Below are 26,103 nucleotides of genomic sequence, written 5' to 3' on the forward strand. Positions count from 1 at the left end.
CAGTAGGGACCCTGCCTTAATTATTGTGATCAGAGTCAGTGCATATCATGTATTTGCAATGGTAAAAGCAGTGGAGCTTCTCAGCCTGGATTTCCAGCAGTTCATTAGCATCCAAGAGCTGTTGCTTTAAATCTGTGTTCCCAGGTCTGGCTAGTTCCAGGTTGTTTAATGTCCTCTCTGGGGCTTTGACTTCCCCCTCCAGTGTGCGCCATACTCCCACTAGCTCAGCTATACACTACCCCCTAATTATTGCTTTAAAAGCATCCCATTTGATATGGGGCAAAGTGGTTGTAGCCTAATTGTCTACAAAGTAGTCCTGTATAGCTTCTCCTATAGTATGTAGAAACACCAGGTCCTGGCTCTTATGTGCAAGGCCAGCATTCATTGATGCTCTCTGTGCCAATTTAGGGAGAGTAACACTGGTTTGTGGTCCGACACCATCTCACATAGATATTCTATATGCAGTATAGCTCCGCGAACCTCCAGAGAGCCCAGGATAGCATCAAGACATGTATGTAGTTCATGCATTCCTGAGTAGAAAGAGTAATCACTGACCCCGGGATGCAGGTGCCTCCAGTAGTCCACCCATCCCTGCTGTCAGTTCAAGATAACCTGTGACAGCTGATGGACTCAGGAATCACCTAACGGCAGGTGGGCTCTGTCAAGTATTTGATCTGCAACACTATTATAATTTCCACCCTGTAAGAGACTTGGGTTCATATATGGGGCCAGGATTTTAGACAATTCAGCAAAGAACCCACCATAGTCTATGTTAGGGCATAGATCCCAACAATGGTTAAAAGTCACAGTCAGGAAGGAGACCCATCACTATCACGTACCTCCTGTCAGGGTTCATCAATTCACTCATTTTTGGAATGGCACTCCTGGGCAGATCCACAGCAGAACCCCTCTGGTAAAGACAGTGTGTGAAGCTGTATATAACTGTCCCCGCCACCTCTTGTGTATTGATTCCCTCTCTGTGCAGTAAGATGGGTCTCCAGTAGGAGTGCTATATGTCCCTCCCCTTCTCTTTAGGTATGTATATACCTTGTACCATTTGGCCATGCTGTTAAGACTCCTTACATTCCAGCTGATAAAATTATAGATCAAGGTGAACACCATAATGGAACAGGAGAGTGGCACTTCAATTATACAGGCAGAATACCCAGTTTCTCCCATTGGGCAGGGGCTTGTAACCCCCCTTGGCAGGGATCCGTGGGGAAGGCAGAGCAATCCAACATATAAAACAGAGAACCTATAACTCAATGACCCAATCCAATTCCAATTCCAAAAATTCTTTATTTCGGCCACATAGGCCATAAAAGATGCAATAAAATACAGTACATATATTTAAAACACAGTATTTACATATAAAAGATTCTACTGGACCTGCATGGGGTAAGGGATACAAGGTAGTACAAGTTCAAGAAGACATTTTCTTCCTTATTATCCATGCTGCCATTAGAAATTTTGAAACAGCAAAGACAATATGGCCCAGAGTGTTGGTTTTCATGACCCTATAGGCCTGTAGGTACTTCCTGAAGCCCAGGTTCCGACACAAAGGTGCTATCCAACGCCTCCTCGGGCTCTGGTAAGCATGGCAACCAAACATTATGTGTAGATCATCTTCATCATGGGCTTTACAGCATGGACAGAGTTTGTCACCCCCTATGGACCATTTGCAAGTGAATACTTTGGTGGGGAGTGTACCAAACCTCCATTGCAAGAACAGTTTCCTCGCCAAGAGAGGAAAAATAAAATCCATAAAAGGTTCAAACACATAAGAATTTTTGGATTCCATAAAACGTCCCGTCAGGGTGCCACTATTATGAGCATTATCCATGTCAACCAGGTTTTTGTTCTTATACAGCTGGGCAAGAGTTTTACGCGTAATCCTTTGACAGCCCTGAGCTGGGTCATCCCATAAGTCTGGCAAGTTCAGACTAAACAGTTCCGACTTGATAAATGCCAGCCAGGGAATTTTGCAGTTGGCATTCAACCTCATAACATGAATAAGGTCCTGTCTATAATGATACAGTTCCTCGGTGGTCCATATCCGATGCCAAAACTTCACGGGTTTCGACAGAAGATCCTCAACAATAGAGGGAAGGCCCAAGTCTAGTCTAAGGGGGGGGAGTGGCGTACCTTGCGGGAGAGCAAGTAGTCGTCTCAAAAAACTATTTTCCACACCTGCCAGAACCTTCCCTGCTTTATGTCCCCACAACTCACTACCATACATGGCTGCTGCCTTCGCTTGGGACCTGTATGTTTCCAGGGCCGGGCTTACAGGCTTAAAGGTGGACTTGTTAGCCACCTTCAAGAGTGCGCCCGATAGCTGGGAAAGTTTCAGCCTAGATCTCGCTACCTGGCAGTCCCATGATAAATTTTCTTGAAGTGTAACCCCCAAATATATAAAGGTCGAGACCCTCTCAAGACTAGTTTCCCCCAGTTTAGGATTGGGTCTAGTTTTGCCAGGAAGGTTGAAGATCATAAACTTAGTTTTTTCCGTGTTCACCTCCAACCCATGTTGGCGACAGAAAAGGCCAAAACCATTCACAATCCTCTGAATCCCCATGGGGGATTTGGAAAGCAGGAGGGTATCGTCAGCAAACATTATTGCCGGGACCCTCCTGCCTGCCAAAAGCGGGGCATCATTGTCCTTAACAGCGTCAAGATGTTGAATGACGCTGTTAATGTAGAGACAGAACAGGGTCGGGGCCAGGACACAGCCCTGTCTAACGCCTCGACGGACCGGAAATTTGCCCGAGAGCTTACCATCCCTCCCACACCTTACTTGTGCATAGTTGTTCTCATGCAACCTGATGATGATACTAAGGAGATGGGGGGGTACTCCTAGCTTTTGCAAAACCTCCCATAGTTTCCCTCTGGGGACTAGGTCAAAGGCTGACCTCAGATCCACGAAGACCATGTACAGTCTTCCTCCCTCTAACGTTACCGTCTTCCAATATAGGAGAAGGAGGCGGAAGATTTGGTCCATGGTCGACGTGTTCTTTCTGAAGCCAGCCTGGAGGGGGCTCATGATGTCATTGTCCTCCACCCAGTCTAGGAGATGGTTAAGGATAAGGCGCGCAAAGAGCTTTTGGGGTACATCTATTAGGCTAATAGGCCTGTAGTTGGCAGGGAGCAAAGTGGATCCCTTCTTATGAATTGGAACAATCTCTGCCCCCAGCCAGGTCCCGGGGATTGCCATACCTCCTAGAATGGCATTGAAAAGAATGAGAAGGTATGGACCCCAGATGTCCGGGTGATGCCTGAAAAGATCCCCGGGTAACCTATCCAGACCTGGCGCCTTCCCCAACGGTAAATGCTCCAGGGCCGCCTCCACTTCCCCCAGGGATAGTTCCATGCCAACGACCTGAGAGCCCGGGGGCGCTAGCAGGGCTGTATCAGGGCAGGAATTAATGTCTTGGTAAAGTGCCCCAAAGTGGGCCTCCCAAACCACGGGGGCAATGTTGGGTTCAATTGCTTTTTCGAGTTCCCCTATCCCATTATTTACAAGGGCCCAAAATTTCCGGGAGTCCCTAACTTTTAGGGCGTCATGAAGGTCCTGCCAGTGGTTCCAGTCCCACTCGGTCCTAGCGATCGCCATCACTGATTTGTAATACTTCCTAAGGTCGCGTACCTTGGCCTTATTTGATCCCTCTTTTATTGCAGCAATGAGCTCAGATTTTGCTGCCCTACAAGAGGAGGTATACCAGGTGGGAACATGGGTCTTTTTCTTTCGGATTGGCACCACCGGGTGAAATACCTCAGCCAAATCCCTCACTAGGTCCTGATGTATATTACCCAGTTTCTCATTATATTCTGGGACCCAATCCCCTAAACCCAGGACAAGAAGAAAACAACTCTCCATCCAAACCATTAAACAAACATTCAACACGTGTAATAATCACATGCACAACTTCGGTACAGGGATAGAGTGTGCCAGCCTTGGTGCCTCCCAGCATCACATCCAGGGCTGGATTGGCCCTGACAAAGAGCTCAGCCAGCCCCTGGGGGCGTGAGGGGGTTTCTTGTGAAAAGCTTTGTGCTGCTTTTGTTGCAGGGGGCCGATATTGAAGCTATGCTGCAACACCGGGCCTTGTTAACAAAAACGGCCCACCAGTGGTCCAAAGCCGGTCCCACCCTGGCGGCCCACAAGGGAAACGCCTGATGCCTGCTACTGCCAGTCCGGCCCCGTTAACATCAGACCATCCAAAAGGCAAGCAAGGTAACTAAGGTCACAATTGACCCCAGTGGCAAAATAACAATAGAGCAGGTGCAGCTTATAGTTACAGACATCACTCACACATGGCTCTGTTGCATATCACCCACATTAGCGCAGTTAAATGATTTCGGCAGAAGTGCCGGGGGTAATCGGGGGCAGGAAGTTATGTGTCGGGACCGGGGCAAGGTCAGTGTCCTTCAGGCCATCCCCTTCAATCACTGAGGGGAGGAGGGGTGTTGAGGTTAGAGTCGGCTCCACTAATAGGCATGCAGTCTTCCATATATAGCAAAATACCAATGCAGTATATCATTACAAGTTCAAAATGGCCTACTTTGCAAATGTGGGCCACTTTGTTAGGTAGCTCGATTACTAATGGGGGCCACTTTCATTTTCGTGACTAGACCTATGTTTTTTTGTCCCAGTCCGACCTGGCGAAGACCTGTTGAATGGATCTGTCACTCTTCCTCATCATATACACACTGAAGCTGACATTTGTTTTCTATCGCCGCGAGCGCCTGAGCTTTTCATAAGCTGAGATTCAGTCACTCCTCGGAAATTGTAATTTTCCGTAAATATAAGCAGTCACACGAGGGAACAATCGATCCAGTTCGCCGCCTTCCCATGCCGAAGATGCCCTTGCGTGCACGGCAGATGTCTGCCTCAGGAGTCGCGGTTACCTGAGGTGAACCTTGCCTCTCGCATTACAAAATGGATTGGACCCATGGGACCGTGATAACGGAGGCGGGTGCCAATGTGCTTAGTGCTCAATGACGTTTATTGTGGCGCTATTTACAGGAACACTGATTCCTCACACACCCGTGTAAACACCACCAGAGCGCAATTTACACATCTGTGAAAGGCGCTCGCTTCAGTCCCAATCTTACTACATTTACCATCACAGCCGGGCAGGCGGGCAACAAGAGCCAAATTTCGGAGGGGGGGCTGAAAAATATTTCGGGGGGGGGGGGCTGATCCTTCCAACCATAGACAAAGTGACAGAAAGAAGAGGTGAAAACACACCAAACGCTTAATTTACACGTAAATGGTCTTTTAAAGACCTGTTAAGTACTCGGGTGCGGCTGCAATTAGATAGCCAGCCTGCAAAGCTGTGTCAGCCCGGGCTGACACACACGAGTGGGGGAGGGAAGGGGGGGGAGCTGAAGCCCCGTGAGCCCAATGGGTGTTGCGCGCCTGCAGCCGGGTAACCCCGATTTTCCTCGCATTTCAGCCACGCCAAGTGAATAGTAGTTCTGAACAGGCAAAGTCGCTGATGGCTGATTTCCAAATGCAGCCCTGTAAGTTTAAACGCGGCACCATGTTTACACGGCTATTTATAACCCCAAAGTCTTGGAACGATGAAGGGACTACAGACGCCACTGTCCCTGCATTACATTATTCACCTGCTTTTCTGCTGAGCAAACATCCGCCCTATCTTTCACCAAAAGACGGATCGTGTGTTTTTTCAAATACCATTATATCCTTGCAGTTATAACGCTTCGTTCATCACATGGTTATGTTTCTCTTACTCAGAAATGTGCGCTGCGGATTTTCGGTCTGATAATGCTACATTCAACATGCGCCTCATTCACATCGGTTAACTCCGTCCGGGATATGCTAAAATGTCTTTCAAGTGCTACTAGTACTTGTGCAGAATTACCGCACAATTCCTGCGGTTTTTACCACATGTATTTTAGGACGCAAGACATGGCGAAATCCATGTGAGAAGAGTCCACATTGGGCCAGATGCCTCAAGCATCCATTTTGCGATTCCTTATTAGCGAAAAATAAGGAATCGCTAATAAGGAATAGCAAAATGGAATGCATCAAGCAATCACTACATAAATAGCGATTCCTTAGAATTCCTTAATTGCGACTCGCAAATTGCGAGTCGCAATTAATGAATACCTCCCCATTCATTCCTATGGGCCCAGAGGCCCATAGGAATGAATGGGAAGACAATCTCAATTTGCGAATCGCAATTAGCGATTCGCAAATTGAGATTGCGAGTTCAAGGGTGTCCAAAGGACACCCTGTTGCACCCCTGATTTTGATCTGTGCACATATGTTGCGCACACACATGCCCTTAGGGCATGTGTGTGCGCAACATTAAACTTTAAAATATGCACAAAAGTGCATTTTTTAAAGTTTTTGCAAATTACCACGAAGTTGTACTTCGTGGTAATTTGCGTGCCCTATTAGCGAATTCGCTATTTTTGAAACTTTCATTTAAGGAATCTCAATTCGAGATTCCTTAAATGCAAACAATCGCAATTTAGCGAATTCTCTATTAGCGATTTTTGCATTTGGGATGATGCATCCCAAATGCAAAAATACCGGTCGCAAAGGGGCAGATTCTGAGAATCTGCCCCTTTGCGACCGGGTTTTAACTTGATGCATCTGGCCCATTATTTCAAGTTTTTAGTTCTAGAATTGGGGGAAAAACGTAATTTACAATTATGTTTTAATACCACTTTTGGACACAATTAAGTCTCGTGGTTTTGGTAGTTTCCAATGTGGTATTACCACATAATTTTACTCGGTGTTTACATTGTAGTCTGTAACAATATGTACAGTGCTTTTAAATGAGATAATTGGCCTCTGCACTTTAAGGCTAAGCAGAATCGTCTATTTTTTTCATACCGTTTGATGCTGGTCTTCAATCGGTTTCTAAACGCTCCAAATTTTTGGAAAATGAGGAAATCAGGACCCTGAGATGCGGGATATCAAGGGGTGCTCACAGGATTCCAACGTGTTGTTATTAAGTGGGTGAAAGCAATGACAACTCGGGCCCCTTAAGACTTTAACTTGAGCACTAGGCATTGAGTGTGTTACATGAAATGCCCTCAGATTTGTCATTTGTTTTGGCAAGGCCAAGAAAAACAAGCATTTACAATGCAACGGTTTCGCCTTTGCAAAAGTTAGAGCTATTGGCATTGTAAATTACAACATTTTTATTTATGTGTTGGTTTTGAAAACAGATAAATAAATGGCATTGTCATTTACATTGCCAATAGCTTAATCTCTCGCAAATATGAGACCTATTGTACCCTACTGGACGAGCTCAGCAGACAGCAATTACTACCACACACACACACCCAGAGCCACAGACACCCAGAGCCACACACACAGCCAGCCACACACACCCAGAGCCACACACACACACCCAGAGCCACACACACACACCCAGAGCCACACACACACCCAGAGCCACACACACACACCCAGAGCCACAGACACCCAGAGCCAGCCACACACACACACACACACACAGAGCCACACACACACAGAGCCACACAGCAACACTTAAGTCTATCGATTATATTCAGGCGTTAAAGAAAAGATAACTTGGCCACAGCGATATTAATATTCCCAATTGGTGATCCATAAAGGAAGAGCTTTTCAGCAGAAAAAAAGACACACAATACATTTAATAATTTTGTCTTTTGGTGCAGTTTATTCAATCAAGCATCACAATTTCGTACACAGCTGGTGCACACGTCCAACGACAGTTGTTTTAAAGCAAGATAAAGTGTCTGCTATCATGATAGAATTATGATAGAAAATCTAATTCTAAACCAATGAGCCTTCCACACACCATTATTGTGTAGTGTTCCAAGGTTCGTCCCTTTCTCGGCAAGTCTTTGGGCACAGGTATGTGCTATAGCAAGTAAACTTCCAAACGGTCATAGATGAAACTCAAACCCATCTCCAACTAGACACCACCACAAACATTGGTTCCACAGTGTAAAGCAACGGTCAAAGGGATGAATCTCCAGCTCTCCTTACTCAAAATACTCTATACTAAGTGCTGACCTTCTGGTGTAACTGTCAAGAGCCCTGGTCCTATCCAGCCTTAACCTATGTAACACTGAATCGGAGATCCAAAATAAACGTTTTGTCTGACTACAACGCCTACATAAAGCCCCAATGAGCCTTTACCTGCATAAGAGGGATATGGCCACAACTAGCCATAGTTAAACGCAGTCCACTGAGACCATAGTCAAGACTAGCTATAACAATCTTAAAGCCCAATGAGGCACCCCCACTCACATACACAAAACTTAGCACACTAGACAAGCCAGAAACCTTCCCGACATCTAGAGATAACCCCGTTGCCCATTATATGCAGCAATGAATAGTTTGTTTTGACGGGGGAATACTCGCATTTGTAGAAAAATAATATTGAAACCCGAAAAACTGGAATTATAGGGAAGGGGTGGAAAAAAAAGAGGGGGAGCAAGTACTTCCGGGGTATTCTTGAGACAGCCTCCTTATGCACGCTTCGTATTACATGCCTAAATGGTTTTAATGAAAATGTCACTGATCGATAAGAGCTGCCCTGTGCAAGACGGATTATACATTGGAGCGTGACCAGTTAAGATATGAAATTAGCGGTGGCGGGGAACAATTGGCAACCAGATTGTATACGACTGTCTAGTAACCAGCAACATTTGGGTATGCTCCCGGGTAGATCCCAAACCATAATACCGTGAATCCACAATTTCTATCACGAAGCCTTTTGAGAAATGCGTCTTTCAACGCTCGCTGACTTCACAACCCGGCACGACCCGATGATCTCATTATGCCGTGGCCACGCCTAGTGACCCACCCGATGAGTTCCTGTATGTCCCAGGTTGAAATGCCCACTGACCGAGCCCACCCCGCCTGTAAACCCAGGAGCAGTGACACGCTGATGCCCAGAGATCCCAAATTAAGCGAGTGCTTCACTGCCTTTGACATACAAAGGAAAGCACTCTGTCGTAAAAACGCACAGATTTCTTTGTTCTCTGGGTCCTTACAGCGCCCACGCATTGTGGGCCAGAACCGATCTGAACTGAAAACAGAGGTGGAACCGAGTACCTCCGGCAACCTACCCTCTCCAGTACAATAAAAAGCCAACTCAACTTCCGATTCCCGGAGAAACAGTGAGCTAAACGCACAAAAGGACTGTCTGTGGGTGGCGTTACCGGCATAAATTGCGTACTATGGCCTAAGAAGACCACCATATGGTCGTAGTCGAAGGAAAAACCCAGCCAATACATAACGTAGTACGGAATGGAGGTGATCTACGGTATACAAAACAGGGATTATAAAGAGGGGAAGGAGGTAAATGAAGATGTGAACAAACAACACATACCTCAAGGGACCAAAACCCTTTACGTGCCCACTTCAATATTCAAGGGATAGCTTCTAGATTTATGTAATTCTCATGTAACTCCCCTCTTTCTGTAAGGGAAGTAACAACAAAAGCTTTCCTCAGAAAAGAGTGCGCTTCCAGCCTCCGTGTGCAACCCACTCGACCTGCCACATACCATGCTCATAAATAAACTGTCCAGCCCAAATTGTTCCCCTATCTCGATCTGCTCTTCTCAATAACTTACATGAGAGTGCCCTCTACACGCGACCTGCCACATACCAATCTCATAAGCAAACTATTCAGCCAGAAAGGTTCCCCTATCCCGATCGTCTCTTCTCAAAAAACGTACATGAGAATGCCCTCTACACGCAATGTAATTACAAAAACATCATGCTTCAATGTCCAAATAGGGGGGACTGGCCCCATCTCAGAATCTCGGCAGGCATTTCTACGTACCTAACTCGGGAATTCCATTAGCTTCAGATCTACTCCTCCCACAACAATTTATAAAATTCTACACTCCAGCATTAACGTCAACGTTCTATATATTATGTGCACCTGTCCTCACTCCTGCATCCATGGCCTGAAATGCAACCTTACTGTGGTGATACGGCTTCTGCACGCCGATCTCCTATTCTTGTACCATGACTTCCTATTAGCAATGTCTCCACCTCCCTATACATCTCCGCAATGTGGTGCCACCTGATTGCCAATCTATAGAAGCCATATATTACCACTACTCCACAAGGGTCCTTACCGCTATGACAGCGCTGTTGCTCCGGTCCCCATCTGTCCCTGTGCCGTTATCACCGCCACCGGACCCTGCCACTCCCCGGTCACCAGCCCCGGAGGCGATGGATGGCGCCCGGTGCTTGCCAGCTCGCTTTGCCTTGGCGGCAGCCCTGGTGCAAGCTGTAAGTCTGTTGTCGCTCTAAGTCTAGCCGCTCGGCCGAAACTGCCTCGTAGCGGCTCTCACAAGAGCCGTGATGCCGGCGGCAGAGCTCGATCCGGCGACGGAGGCGTTCCATCACCGTACTGTTCCGGGGCACTGCGAACTCCGCCATGGGAGGGTAGAAGTATCTACCCCCAGGGGGTGTACATCGAGAACCCGGGACTGGGCTTCAGAGATCCCCAGTCTCGGGTAAAAAGACCAGACAGCACTGCCGCAAATCAATATCCAAGGTAACCACCAGTACAGTTTCTTCGCTCCAAGATTGGCCACACAGAATCCCCGGTCTTGGGTAAAAACTGTCCAAATGCTTGATGCCACTTTGGCGAAACGGAGTCACCAATTATACCCTTAAACTCCTTCGTTCAGGATCCAAATGGACACATCGCGCTGTACTCAAGAGGTCTCCTGGCACTGCCGCCAGTGATATGGCCCGCCTGTTTCTTGCTACTCCAGGCCCAGCCGTCCTGGGACAGATCCCTCTGCTCGTAGAAGGCCTTTAACAGTTCCTGGGAGCGCCTGGAAAGGATTTCCAGGGCTGGAGGACCGCAGCAAGGGATGGAACCTCGCAGAGCCCCCTGGGCTCCCAGGGCCCTGGGCTCCTCCGGTCCACAAAGGTTACAATCCTGCGCCCAGCCTCCGCCCGCCATTGTTATCTTTCTCTCTTCGGCCAACTTGAAAATTGTTTTCGGCTCTCAGGGAGTTCAGAAAAGGGGGCTGCGTTTGACGTCACTACGCTCATAGGAAGGACGGGCAACACAGTATCCGGGATATTTACAAACCAATAGGAACTCAGAGAAGAAACCGGTGTAAACAACCTTACGTCCAAAATTACATTGACAACTTCCGGAGCGACAATCATGATTAGTTTAAAGCCTCAATGCTTGGTCGGTGGCGTATTGTCTTACGTAGAGGTGGGCGAGCCACTGAAGGCTCGAGACAGTTGGTAGGCTCGAGACAGTTGGAAGGCGCTGGCTTAGCTCGAAGTTCTCTTGGACCCTCGACCTTAAAACGAGCCGGGCTTTACGATGCACACCTGTGCTCTCTTCCCCCGTAACGATTCTGGTAATTATGTAATGAAACTTCCCATAATAGCTAACCCCCCCCAATGCACCAACGAAAAACAAGGTCAATTTGAGATTCGGGGGCGTGTTTTTCGTGCTCTCCCCTTCCCATTGGCTGGAAGGTAAAATTCCAGCCAATGGGAAGAGGAGAGGGCGGGACTTAAAAAAAAGACACAGAAACGCCCCCGAATCGCGTTTTCACGGGGAAAGCGTGATTGATAGCCAATCTCTTCCAATGGCTAGCCTCCATTTATGGAGCTAGCCAATGGAAGACAGAGGCGGGACTAAGCCCCATACTGTAGGACATAAGATTTCGCCCTGGGCGGAGCACCTGCTTTACAGGTGCTACGGCCAGGGCGAAACCTAAAAAGGTACACCCAGTACCCACTTGATGGCACCTGGCACACACGCCCTGATTCAAAATATTTGTAAACGTCGCCTTAGTTTTGTGATTGTGTATTGCATCTGGCACCATGTAGTGATATTTCTAGATGCCTCATCATTAATAATAACAAATATGAAAGCTTGTTTTTATAACTCTTTGAATAGAGTTTAAAGGAGGGACACTCTGCCCCCGTTTGTGATGGCCCTGAAACTGCTTCCAGGTGGCGCAAGGGGACTGTCCCTGTGCCCACCCAATACCATGAGGCGCTGTTTCAGAGACCTAGTGCTTCACATAGGCACCTGTGCTAGTGAGTCCCTACATAGCTGTGTGCTACCCGCACGCTCGGTGGGCTGCGCGCCCTCACTGTGCTGTGCAGCCTCGCAGTTCTGAGTGCCCACACTGTGCTGCGCAGCTTTGCAGTGCTGCGCGCCCTCACTGTGCTGCACAGCCTCGCAGCGCTGCGTGCCCTCACTGTGCTGCGCAGCTTTGCAGTGCTGCGCGCCCTCACTGTGCTGCAGCGCTCTCACTGTGCTGCGCAGCGTCGCAGTGCTGCTCGCCCTCACTGTGCTGTGCAGCCTCGCAGCACTGTGCGCCCTCACTGTGCTGCGCAGCTTTGCAGTGCTGCACGCCCTCACTGTGCTGCGCGCCTTCACTGTGCTGCCCAGCCTCGCAGTGCTGCGCCTTCACTGTGCTGCGTGCCCTCACTCTGCTGCGCAGCTTTGCAGTGCTGCGTACCCTCACTGTGCTGCAGCGCTCTCACTGTGCTGCGCAGCCTCGCAGTGCTGCGCGCCCTCACTGTGCTGCGCAGCTTTGCAGTGCTGCGCGCCCTCACTGTGCTGCGCAGCTTTGCAGAGCTGCGCGCCCTCACTTTACTGCACGCCTTCACTATGCTGCGCAGCCTCGCAGTGCTGCGCGCCGTCACTGTGCTGCGCGCCGTCACTGTGCTGCACGCCTTCACTGTGCTGCGCAGCCTCAGTGCTGTGCGCCCTCACTGTGCTGCACAGCTTTGCAGTCCTGCGTGCCCTCACTGTGCTGCACAGATTCGCAGTGCTGCGCGCCCTCACTGTGCTGCGCAGCCTCGCAGCACTACGCGCCCTCACTGTGCTGCGCAGCTTTGTAGTGCTGCACGCCCTCACTGTGCTGCGTGCCTTCACTGTGCTGCCCAGCCTCGCAGTGCTGCACCTTCACTGTGCTGCGTAGTCTTGCAGTGCTGCGCGCCCTCACTGTGCTGCGCGCCTTCACTATGCTGCGCAGACTCACAGTGCTGCGCCTTCACTGTGGTGCGCAGCCTCGCAGTGCTGCGCGCCCTCACTGTACTGCAGCGCTCTCCCTGTGCTGCGCATCGTCGCAGTGCTGCTCGCCTTCACTGTGCTGTGCAGCCTCGCAGCACTGTGCGCCCTCACTGTGCTGCGCAGCTTTGCAGTGCTGCACGCCCTCACTGTGCTGCGCGCCTTCACTGTGCTGCCCAGCCTCGCAGTGCTGCGCCTTCACTGTGCTGCGCGCCCTCACTGTGCTGTGCAGCTTTGCAGTGCTGCACGCCCTCACTGTGCTGCGCAGCTTTGCAGAGCTGCGCGCCCTCACTTTACTGCACGCCTTCACTATGCTGCGCAGCCTCGCAGTGCTGCGCGCCATCACTGTGCTGCATGCCTTCACTATGCTGCGCAGCCTCACAGTGCTGCGCGCCCTCACTGTGCTGCACAGCTTTGCAGTCCTGCGTGCCCTCACTGTGCTGCACAGATTCGCAGTGCTGCACGCCCTCACTGTGCTGCGTGCCTTCACTGTGCTGCCCAGCCTCGCAGTGCTGCGCCTTCACTGTGCTGCGTAGCCTTGCAGTGCTGCGCGCCCTCACTGTGCTGCGCGCCTTCACTATGCTGCGCAGCCTCGCAGTGCTGCGCCTTCACTGTGGTGCGCAGCCTCGCAGTGCTGCGTGCCCTCACTGTGCTGCAGCGCTCTCACTGTGCTGCACAGCTCTGCAGTGCTGCGCACCCTCACTGTGCTGCGCAGCCTCGCAGTGCTGCGCGCCCCCACTGTGCCGCGCAGCTTTGCAGTGCTGCGTGCCCTCACGGTACAAGGGCTCCGAAGACCACATGGTCCCATCCAAGGTGCCCGACTAGGTACCAATGCATCCCTGGCTTGCTTATCACAGAAGCCATACAGTGAGCAGCCCACGAGGGCAACCCAAGATCATCCGTACACCCCCCTCGAAAGGGGAGGCTGCGAACTGCAGACCGAATAGTTTGCCTTCATTTTGCGCCTCGTACGGGAGTTGTGTGAACTTTGGAGGGATTCTGTGAGTGGAATCCCCCGTCCCAAGGATGGGTATTCCCGGAGTTGTGTTAATATTAGTATTTCCACTTATAGAGCGCGCGGCTTTCCAGCGTATTTCCTGGTGCTCAATTGTTCGAGGATAATCCTACATAAGTCAGGCAACATCACACTTTCAATGTGTCGGGGGTGACAGCACCAGCAGGTGCAGAATTACCCGAGGCCCTCAGAGACTTTTGATGCCAGTGTGAGGGCAGCAATGCAAACAGTGCCGAATATGCGTCCTATATATAATATGAATCCACAGCTTCTCCCTGTCTGTGTGAGTCCCATGCAGACGCCATTTCCATGGCTCGCCGTCTTGGGCCCAGAGTCCCCGAGGTCATTAGTCAAGAGCACAGCAAGTACTGCGAGCATCAACTAAACATCCAGACTTCCCTTACCATGGAGACATGAGTAAGTGAAATGTGTTTACCAGACCTAAGGTGAACCCTGACGCTGTCATTACAAGGCGGGCCCAGGGGCCCTGGAAGAATCCGACACAGCGCACGGTCCTGTCACACTTTGTCTCAGTGCGGCGGTGTACAGCGAGCTCAGACCTCCCAGCCTGAGCTGGGCGCCACCCACAGACACCCACCATAAGTGATGCTCTTTGGGTCCAAGGCCCGAGGTAAGTGCAAGTGTAGGCTGCCACAGTTTCAGTCACTCTGGCAGGACATGTCTTGTGCAGATAGGCTGTAATTCAGGCGCCCGTCTGGTTGCCTCGGTTCAGTTGCAAAGATATAATAGCGGCTGGATATCAAGCACAGCCAGTAGATGAAATGATTCCCTGTGAACGCCAGGTCTTGGCATGTTTTGATTAGAGGCTGGGAGTTTCACTTGTCTATATATACACGGCCGCTACAAAGGCTCAGGTGTCACGCCTGTGCAGCCAAACAATGTGAATATTTCCTCTCCTTTCCCAGTTTTGCTCTAGTCTGCCAGAATGCGTTTTCTGGCAGGAGCTGCACGAAAGTGCTTTCCTGAGTTTAATTCTGATTTTAAGCAGTACAGTAATAGGCGGCTTACTTCAGAGCAGTTGCCTTCTTTGAATGTCTTCTGCACTTATTGAAATTCTAGTTGTACACATGTTTTTTGCTACATCCTATTGCTGATATATAGGTTTACATATTTACTATCCTTTATGCTGCCTGGAAGCAATGAAGGGCCTCCACTTCCATTTGTTTTGGGAACGTTCTTGTACAGTACCCCTTCTATGTTTCAAGGCCTTCATTTCTGTTCCACAGTTTGCACCAGGTGTTCTTTGGTATTCACTTGACTTCTGGGGTCCACTTAGAGCTGTTCTTGTGAGGATGTTGTCTTCTCTTCTGATGGTGTGTCCTACCCACCTCCTGGTGTCCATGCTTTCTTCCTTGCATCTGGTGAGCAGTTGCTGGTTGGAGATAATGAACAGCCACAAAATGTTTCTCTGGTTACTGGCGTGACAGTTTAATGATGTTGCTTTTTGTCATCCACCAGAATTTTGATCCATACAAGAGTGTGGCCAGAATGTTTCTCTAGTAAGGCCTCAGATTGGTGTTGGTGCTGTACTGAGATTACCTGCAAACATTCTTTAGTATCCTGAAGGCATTCCTGGCCTTGTTCAGCCTGCTCTTTATGTCACTGCCTGCCACTCCATCATGTCCGATAATACTGACTAGGTAGGGGAACTCTTTAGTCATGGCTAGGTCCTCTCAATTCACCTTGATTGCTGAAGGGTTTTGTTGACTGGCAAGACTGCTTAATTCTGTATTTTGGAGTATGTGTTGTTGGTTAGCTATTGACCATGTCAGCAGATCCCAGTTTCATCGTGTTTCATAAGCGTGCATTGCAGTGCATTAGGTTGTACCATTCGCGCTGATTTTCAGCACCGACTGTTTGTCCCACGCTGGAAAATCAGCGCGGACGGCACCATACACAGACCAAGAGGATGCAGTTTCTTTCTGCTGTTCAAGCAGATGTTCTAATCGAGCGGCAGCTTCCTCAACTCGAACAGAAGGTTTCTCAATGCAAGCGTTAGTGGCCATCCGCGATCGCCCACGTTGAGAAATCTCACCGGGACTCGGGAGTTAGTGTGCAGTAAGCTTTTCCTCTCTCGCACTCGCCAACTTAATGCTGGCGAGTGAGGTAAAAAGCGGAGCAGAGTTTTTCAGAGCTCCACACAGTATGGAGCAAGGAGTAGGAACAACTCTGCAAACTCAGCAAGCGGAGAGGAATTTCATGCCCAGGCCTAAATTCAATGAGAAGAAAGCATCTTGCCTTCCAAGCCTTAATTCCATTCCCCAGGATGATCAAATGAGTAATTGGTAAAATATTGGTTCATTGAAAAATGGCAACTGTCCATGTTCAATACACATTTTTTTCTCAAAACAACCACTAAAATATATGAGTTCCAGGGCTCTATCTGTGGTTATTGCTTGTAACCATGCTGCTGGCATTAAATACATTCTACACTAGCTGCGGTGCGGCGGAGAGCTGTGGACACACTGACGGATCAGAATTGTTACCGCCATGGCAGTAGTGATGTTTGTTGTAGGTAAAAGAACTGCAAGGAAAGAAAGGGAGAAGTAAACAGTCTACTACCATGCATGGGGATAACCGAAAGGGAAGCTCTCTGTAACCCCACCCCATATCCCCTGAATTATTTCATACGACAATTATATTTTAAGGCGATGTGGAGGTAAAAATTATGATGATATACTTACCATAGCTATGCAGTGGTAGGCGATGTACTGGATGTGATGTTATTGTGGGTCAATATTATCAATCTCATGACCGTGGCCTTTCCCTGATATACTATTTCCTGTCAGAAGTGTTGTGCACAAAGCAGAAATGGCTCCACTCAGTGGAGTGATGCGGTGTAGTTTCTTCCCTCTAGAGCTGTATCCTGCACTTCTGCCTCTCAAAGGTACCAGTGGTTTCCAGGACCTCTCCTCCTCTCCCACCTGGGGCTCATAGAGACTAATCAGTTTTTCCAACACACACTGCCTACAGGCAGGTAAATATTGTTCTACATTTCATTGGGGCAGGGCCGGCCTTAGGCATGTGCAAACTGTGCACCTGCACAGGGCCACCAAGCCCCAGGGGCCACCACACCAATATATATCCTTAATATAATAATCCTCTGAGGATGGATACATATTTGTGTGGCGGCCCCTGGCAGGGATTTGGCGGCCTCCGGCTCTGTTCCACTTCCAAACACCGTGACCCCCCTACCCCCTTCACTGGCCTCCCGCTCCGCCCCGCCCTGACCCACTCTTCTAGGGCCCCCTACCTACGCTCTCTGCCCAGGGCCGCCATGAGCCTAGAGTCCCCCCTGATTGGGGTGCGTACTCTCGTAACTTGCTTCATAAAACTGGATATTCTTCCATTACATGGTACCACCCCTCCCCTCCTTATGTCAGACTATAAAGGTGGGTGAAAATGTGTGTATGGGGCAGAGCTTCTTCTGCCTGTCTGGCAGAACCTAACATTGCAAGTGAGGGAACTTGTTGCTGGATAACCCTTCCCGGTACAGGTGGATTTTCATATTGGGGATAGTGTACCCTTCTTTTATTTAATTCTGGGTGGTACGCACCATTAATTTGTGTAAAAAGAGCTATGATTTCTTATCCAAGCTTTGCCTCTAATATGTTCCCTGTGTGCACAGCTTCCAGTGGTATTCCACCTCAATATTGACTACAAAATGTGTGGGGACCAAAATATCTAGACCTATATATCGAGGAACATAATATTGCGAAAGTAAATGTATATAGGTAAGTATACATTTGCTATACTTAACCTCACCTATATATACCATAACAATATAATATATATTTAAAGTATGTAGATGTGGAGTTATGAATAGTAACTATATGCTCTTACTATCACAATATTATGGACCTCGATATGTAGATCTCAGTATTTTTGTCCTTGCTATTCTGACACACAACCACGTTTAGTATTTTTAATAATAATGCAATCCAAATGTCTGACTATACCCTCTTTTTTGTACACAGATGTCAAGATTAGCACTGGTGTTCAAGCAAAACCAATAAACATCGTCTAGAGGAGCCATACACTGATCTCATCAATTTCTCCTGCTAAAAATGATCATCAACGAAAGAAAGTGACCTTCCCTTTCCATCCTTTGCCTGCAAACTTTACACAGTGAAGTTATTTACGCCACCACAATCACCTTTTAACATCTGAGGAAAGTACTTTTAACGGGTTATATGGATTGTTCTTTTAAAATCCTAGTAGGAGACTTTCGCTGCAATACTAAGGATTTTGGGACCGAGCCAATACATTTTTTTTAATGAAATACAAATCGATCTACAACATTCCTAAGATTTCGTTCTGCAAGACTAGTACTTTTTTCAGAGTACTTGTGAATTAGTATTCCTCGCTTGAATATCAGATCATACCTGGAAGGTTTACATCTGTGCCCTACTTGCTACTCTAATTTTTTTTTTTAAACCGGGAAACCAAAGAAAACATCAATAGGTATGAAAAAAGGACGTCTTAAAGTGTGTACTCTGGGACTAACTTTTTTTGTTGTAATAATAACTACCTTCTTGTTATCTTATACACACAACTATATTATCGACAACCTGCAATCCGATTCGTATTTTTTGAAGTGGTCAATACATCTCAAAAGATTGGTTAATCTTCCTACAAGACCATGCAGCTGCTCTTCGTGTGTTGTTGAACATAGTAATTCGGCTTGGTTTGAAGAGAGATTTAATGAATCTATTCCACACTTGCTGACCAAACAGAACAGCGAGATTCCCGATGATGTGTTCAGATGGTGGCAGGTAAGTGACAGCTGTTTTAGCAGAACCATATCATGTCACAGCGATCTATAAATATGTGATGCATTCACTTGGTGCACAATGGTTAGAAGCAGCAAATTTCCAGTTGTTTTAGTGGCAGTTGTCCTCAACATGGATATCTACAGGGTGAGGTACCTAAATTTCACAAACCCCCAAATGATTATACCTACAATTACCAAATATCATTGATCAATAATCAGTCGATTGGCAGTGTAGAAAGTTCAAGCATTTATTAGCAAAATAATACTCTGCCAGAGGAGCTTCCAGCGACCTCACACCCCGAGGACCGCCGAGAAGCCTGCTGGCACATTGTCAGGTCAACACATATATACTATCACAATTTGCAACCGTTACCTAAGATGGAAAAGTACAAGTTGGTACAGGAGGTGGCAAGAGGTATGCTCATATATGGCACACAAAGCTTCTATCTGAGCTCAGTATAGCAAGGTCACACTAGTCGACTCCCTTCTGCTAGTTTCGGTGAGAGTCCGCACAGCGCTTGCAAGAATGTGCTTATCTGGCCGGCCCCCTCCTACAACCTTGACGGGTCTGAAAGCAGAAGCAGCTGCTCGCTACATGTGTGAAACTATTTCTCATGAGAACGGGGAGACGTGAAAATGCAGAGCCATGGAGGTTTAGGAAACCGTATTACAGGTTGTCTAACTTAAGATGGCGTCGGTCCTGCCGCGTGAAGCTAGCCTATCCACAAGGAGGGGTTAGAGTATGATTTTCATAAAAGGTGACAGAGTGTAACTAAAAGGGTGTCTGGTGCCATAGAAACGTACATAACATGTTAATTAACTGCGTCACGCTGAATACTAACTAGGAGACTATAATCTATGTCCCCGTCTAAGGCCTAACCGAACTCCTATTCCTCAAGGGAGACAACCCACAGCTGGGTTGTGTGCACCACACAGCAGTGTCTGCCTTTGGATATGATAAGGTGTTGTTGAGTAGATGTTTGCCTGGCAGAATGGAAAGAGTGTTGGAGGTGAAGTCTTTTTTTATCACGGCTATGAGTATGGGTGAAGCTGAGAATCTTAAAGATTACATGTGCATTCAACGGGAATCATTGGAATATCCATGAGTTTAGTCTGAAAGAAGCTGAAGAGTTGTTTTTATCACCTCAGACTGACTCAAACATTGAAGACTACTCCAAGGCAGGAAATCTTGTACTTGTATTGGCCAAGCAAGGAAAATCATTAATGTTCTGACTAGTACAGCTTTTTAAATAGTTAGGGAAGCGAATCAGGCAAGGGGAGTAGTGGGAGAGCATGGTCTGCGCTTTAATTTATATATGACGTGTGATTGCTGAGTTTGGAATGAACCTTTCAAACTAGAAGTTTTGAGTGATGGCTTGTTGTAGGATGGAATGACAGCTTTGATGGATCTTGATTTGCTCAACATAACCTACTTTAAAAACATTTTGCAAAGACTAAATATTGTATAATATTTACTTGTGTGTGTACTATAGCACAAATCCAAAAGACTGTATTCCTTGTGTTATTTGATTAGTTCTGTTATTCCAGTTATCTTTTAACGGAGATGTCTTAATGGAAATTTCCTACATACATGACTACACACTTCAGAAGCAGCATTTCTCTCTGCGAATTTCATTGCTTTACAAGGTAATAGATGTTCTCAATGTATGCACCCAGGATCAGGAATATCCCCCAGGACTGGTCTACCATGATCTAATGTAGGAAAGAGCTGAAGCCACTCCTCTTCATACAAATCCCCCAGGATATTGTGGCATATTAGCAAATTTAGTAGCAGAAAACTAGGAATTTAGCGACACAACATTTAGTGCCATTTTACTGCAAACTTGTAATAAAGCAGGATCGTACACACTGGATGATGTAGACGGAAAGGTTATTTATTCAAGGTTGAGCATCTCAAGAAGAAACGTCCTACCCACGCAGCGCCAGCAGCAACTGAATCATGGGTGTTGTAGAGCAACTCAAACTAGATGGAAACTCTAGAATGAGGAATTCTTAGACTTACAATGAAGTACATGGAAGAAAATGACATGCAGGTCTTTACACACCTTTCCCTTTACATAAAACAAAGGAAAGAAAAAGACAGTGATATAAGAGTGTAAAAGTACATAAATGCAAAAAAAAAATCACATACCTTGCTGGAAACCTTCCTTTGCGAGAAACTCCTACGCAGTGTTGGCACGCTTTCAGAAGGTTCATTTTTGACTACTAACTTGGTTTGAGGATTAGTGTGCATGGGAGCAATCCTACTTAAGTTCCACATACAACCATCATTTAACTTCACAGCATTTTGAAAGAGGTTTTTTACAATAAAAGGTGAGGAGAACTTTGAAACCCCACCAGACCTCTGGGGAAGGTGTACTCTCACTCTGTCACCCACTTGTACACATGTGTGGGAGACAGCGTGCTTGGCATCAAAATACTCCTTCCTTTTGGCTATCTTCAAGTTCTGACTTTCTTGCCAGGACACCTCACCAGAGTCTGGTTTAGAGGGCATCACACTGGAGTCTGCACTTAAACCCATACCTTTGTCCCTCATCCATGCTTGGAAAATGTGGGTATTTGGACTCCATCCTTGAAACAGTTCAAAGGGAACCTTACTCGTCATGGAGTGGGGCTTGAGACGGTAAACCATCACCCGTTCCACTATTTCTGACTTCCAGTCCTTGTTCTGGGCCATGGCCAGTTGGATGGACTCCTTCAAGACACACGTAAACCTCTCCATCAGTCCCTTGGTTTCAGGATGGTAGAGGGCGCAACGTTTGTGTCTAATCCCCCTTTTCGTCAGGTAGGCGGAGGCATTAGGGGTCTGAATGAGGAAATACGCAAGTTCTGGAATGTGCGTCACAAGTTGTCTGTCTGCTCTGGTTTACTTTGGAGAGGTGCCACGCTGGTTCCTCCGCTCTCCGTCAGGTCAAGAATTGTTCACCAAGCTCACCAGGGACATGAAGGGATCTCAAAAACCAGAGAGAGGATTCGCTTACACTTCTGGTGGCCTGGCATTGATCTCCTTGTCGAGCGCATGGTGAGAGATTGCATAGAATGTAGTGCGTGTGACAAGGTCTGTAATACCAGAGTTCAACCCATGGTTGTAGTTGGCATCCCTACTTGCTTTTGGCAAGATGTAGCTTTAGACCTTCTGGGTCCTATTATGAGCAGTTCTGGCCAGTCCTATGTCTTAGTACTGATAGACATGTTCTCTAGGTGGCCGGAAATTAAGATCACACACAACACTGAAACTAAAGATGTTGTCAAGTTCCTTGACAAAGTCTTCTCAAGAGAAGGACTCCCGGTCTGTTTCTTGACTGACAATGGGGTCCAATTGGTCTCAAGAGAGATGGCCTCCAGTCACCAGTTTGCAGACTTCAAGGATTGTGGGGTTGCCTTTTATGGATGACTTCCACTTGTTGGAAAGAACGGCACAGTTGAGCGCCCGTAAGTCCACACATAGTCTCACCTCACCAGATGCTTTGCGGGCAAGAACCATGGGAGCCAGTCAATCGTTCGCCTCAGTCTCGACAATAATCCCTTCCTTCTCCAACTTTTGTAGCTCATGGCGCATGGACTCCCTTAGCACTAAGGGCACGCTGCGCACCCTGCATGTGACAGGGGTGGCACCAGGCCTCAGGGTGATTCTATGTGTGTAGTCAGACAAGCAACCACATTTCTCACTGAAGACCTGTTCAAACTCAGTGCGCAAATCACCTGATCAACATTGGCGATCTCAGGCCTAGCAGTGCTGTTAGGGACTGATGATGAGAGGTCATCCTTTAGGACAATAGATGGATCCCCACCAGGAATTAGCATCACTTCGAGATCAGCCTGATGGATCCAGCTTACAATACTGTCACCTCTGGAAGAGATGTAAATCTTTCCAGTGGTGAGTCTAACTCTGTATTCTATGTCACCCTCAAAATAGCCAAATAACTTTATGGGATGGCCACCGTAAGCAAGGGGTCTGATATCTGGTTTAAAACCCTTGACTTTGCCCAATAAAGAGGTGTCTTAAAAACTTTTGGGATCAAAGGGTTTTTCGCTCCAGAATCAAAAAGCATTTTAACAGAGCGCCCATTTATTTGAACACTGTCAACAGGACTCTTACATTTACCCTGACAGACCTGAACTAAGTACTGACGGCAATGCAACTCATTGGGATCAGAATCAGACTCATTTTGTATCCAAACTTTTTTCACCCGCTTGTTCTTTTTGTATTTCAATGCTCTACATGCTTTCGCCACATGACCAACTTTTCCACAATTAAGACATTTTGAATTCAAAGCAGGACATGACTTATCGTTGGCCAGGTAACCAAGCATGTTACAGCGGAAACATTTTCCTGAAAAGATATTTTAAGTCTTTGAAGAATGAGGTTCAACTTGTTTGAATACTTTAGTCTTGGTTACAGTTTGTACTTTATCACTAGCAGTGCCATTATCCTTTTTCATGACCTCAACACAAGCAAGCGAGTGCTCGATGCGCTTGGCAATCGAGATGACCGCATCTAATTTGGGGTCATCCTTCTGCCATGGTTCATCCTTGACCACCTCTTCTCTATGTAAACTGGTCAGGAATGCGTTCCTCAAGTGTGCTTTCAAATTTACAGGTGGAAGCCAGTTTGCGCAAGTGACTCACATATACCTTGACAGACTCTTCAGTTTGTTGTACACGCTTCCCAAAGTGATAACACTCTAAGATGGTACTGACTTTAGGTAGGTTATGCTTGTCCAATTTCTTCAAACAAATCTCAAATTTGTTGAGGCTATCAGATTCTGTGTCGTTAAGGTGCGGTACATGTTCAAAAACCTCTTGCCCTTCTGAGCCTAGGCAGTGTAAAAGTAAAGTTGTGCCTTTCATGCACCTGCGTGGGTTCGCATCCCATCCTCTTTGCCAATGTAATAAAGCAGGATCGGTACACACTGGATGATGAAGACAGAACGGTTATTTATTCAAGGTTGAGCATCTACAAGAAGAAACGTCCTACCCACGCAGTGCCAGCAGCAACTGAATCATGGGTATTCTACAGCAACTCATACTAGATGTATACTCTAGAATGAGGAATTCTTAGACTCACAATCAAGTACATGGAAGAAAATGACACGCAGGTTATTACAAAACTACTTTGCTTTCTTTTTTTTAAAATATATTGCTCCCAGTCAGTCCCATTGTGTGCCCACATTTATAATTCTTTAAAAAAAAATGCTGCAGGGATCCATATGCCCATAGGTGGCGGGCCCAAATTCATTCTTTTTTTCTTAAAACATATTGCCTCCAGCAAGACCTGCCACATTCCACAGGCAGTGTATCCGAATTCTTTCTTTGAAACAAAAAATGCCCCCCAGTGGGTCCCGCTTTATGCCCACATGTGTCGGGCCTGAATTTGTTTTCTTTGAAAATAAGAAAAACACATGTTGCCCCTGCGCCCACCACATTGTGCTCCTCATCTCTCTCGTAAACCCTCTGCAGTCATACCATCTGCTTTTAGCCTGTGAATGGTGGGAGTGCTGGGGGAGAGCAGAGTAACTGCATCTTGCCAGCCTGCAACAAAACTTACCTCCTCTTTGGTGTCCCGGTCCGAGCAGCAGCATTGTTCCTTTTTTCTTCTATCTTCTTCCTACACTTCAGTTTTCTCTCTTCCTTCTTTCTATCTGTCTTCTGTCTTTTTGTGGTCCTCTTCTTCTGTCTTCTCTTGTTTGCAGCAGGTTCGATCGAGGTGCCTCCAGGCAGGGGAATAAACGCAGTAAGAGGCAGGTGAGTAAACAAACACCTTGCTTACCCGTTGAACCCACCTTCTTTTATTTGGCTCTGTGGTCAAGACTGGGCCAATAAAAGGAGGGGTCACATCCTTTAATTTTGTGGGCACTTTTATAAAAAGGCGCAGGCTTTTTTTTTTACAAAACTACCAATTTAGCAACATTTTTGCAAATCGCTAGATTGTGAAATCCTGGAGGATCTGTTTCCAGAACACTACATCACAACAAAGTAACTGAGCACCTGCACTCTCAGTACGAGCTCCCTCTCCAATCAGTCATTCCCTGTCTTTGTTTGCCATGACCGTGTACAGAAGTATTTGGCTGCCTTTCGGCTTGAATAATTATACCCAAATAGTGCATACATACATATATGCATACATACATTTAAAGTAAACCACTCATTAGCCCACAGAAGTTAGTAGAACATTGTACAGAAAAGAAAAAGAGTTTTTTTAAACCAGAAGCTAGTTACAGTTTGTAACGTCCATCACTTCCTAGTTTGAAATGTACATATTTTCTTATTTCAGTAAACTTTTTATTGAAAATTATATTTACATGGTGCATCCTGTATACATGGGAGGTCATTTACAGAAAACGCAGATATAGAGTGCCCTGGGGGAGGGGGTGGGGGGTGTTACAGGGAGTTACACAAGTCCATCATCTTGGCATTTCTGACTGTGGCTGTGCCGTTCCTGGCAGTGTGTTCCGTTAGTTCGTGCCCTCGTAACAATATTCTTAGTTTGCCCTCTGTGATGACCTTTCAATAGTCTCTCGCACATTTGTTGATTGCCCACTCCCCTAGTCCCAGTGGCCGAGAAAGAAAGGGAAGAGAAGAAAAGAGAGTGGAGAAGCTATCGGTAGAGGGAGTATTTGTGGTACTGTGCGTGAGCAGTATCTGTGACTCAGTTGAGGCTCCTGTGGCTGCGTTGCTTTTTTGCCGTTACTACGGCGGCTTGTGTGAGGACAGGTAGTTGTCCAGTGATCGCCATATTTCGCATTTCTCGTGGGACGTCTGTGTGTGTTTGGCCGTTATGGTGTCTGCCCCCTTTAGGAATGTAACCCAGTTGAACGATGCCTTAAACGTGGCTTTCGCTGTGTCCTTCCAGTTGTTCAGTATCGTCTTAGCTGCTGCCGTCAGGAGTAGGTCAATCAGGTCCATGTCTGCTTTAGTTTTGATTGAGGGAGCCATGAAGCCTATGGCCAGACTGTGGAACTCAAGTTGGAGTGAGGCGCTTGTTACTTCATTTATCAGTGTGCCACCCGAAACAGTGTGATAGAAACGTACATATTTTCAATGAGGCGTCATGCTTTGCTTTCTCCTATTTTCTAAGTTTAATTTTTGATTGAAGTTTCGTTTAAGTACTCTTAATGTTTGATAAGTGAGCATTTTATGACTTTCTAAACAAGAAAATAAAAAGAAAGCGAGTGACATTACTGCAAAAGCCTATGGGCCATGGGCACTTGTAAACTCTG

At 47.1% G+C, this 26,103-nt stretch overlaps 1 protein-coding gene and 1 long non-coding RNA gene across 20 annotated transcripts in view; one reads left to right on the forward strand and one right to left on the reverse strand.

The window, feature by feature from the left end:
- Positions 1-26,103, reverse strand: part of LOC144828501 (uncharacterized) — a 2,902,672-nt gene that overhangs the window by 1,730,069 nt on the left and 1,146,500 nt on the right. The gene's annotated exons all lie outside the window — the stretch shown is intronic.
- The window catches only part of LOC144828498 (CMP-N-acetylneuraminate-beta-galactosamide-alpha-2,3-sialyltransferase 1-like), a 297,640-nt gene that overhangs the window by 134,341 nt on the left and 137,196 nt on the right, over positions 1-26,103 (forward strand). For all 3 annotated transcript variants that reach the window (XR_013610454.1, XM_078686719.1, XM_078686720.1), the window contains exon 2: positions 18,066-18,863. Coding sequence is in view for 2 of the 3 variants with exons in the window: in XM_078686719.1 (XP_078542845.1) it covers positions 18,555-18,863 (309 nt within the window). In the remaining variant the exon portion in view is untranslated. The remainder of the gene's footprint in view (positions 1-18,065; positions 18,864-26,103) is intronic.

Source organism: Lissotriton helveticus, chromosome 4_1 (genome assembly GCF_964261635.1).
Source record: "Lissotriton helveticus chromosome 4_1, aLisHel1.1, whole genome shotgun sequence".
Classification (NCBI taxonomy): domain Eukaryota; kingdom Metazoa; phylum Chordata; class Amphibia; order Caudata; family Salamandridae; genus Lissotriton; species Lissotriton helveticus.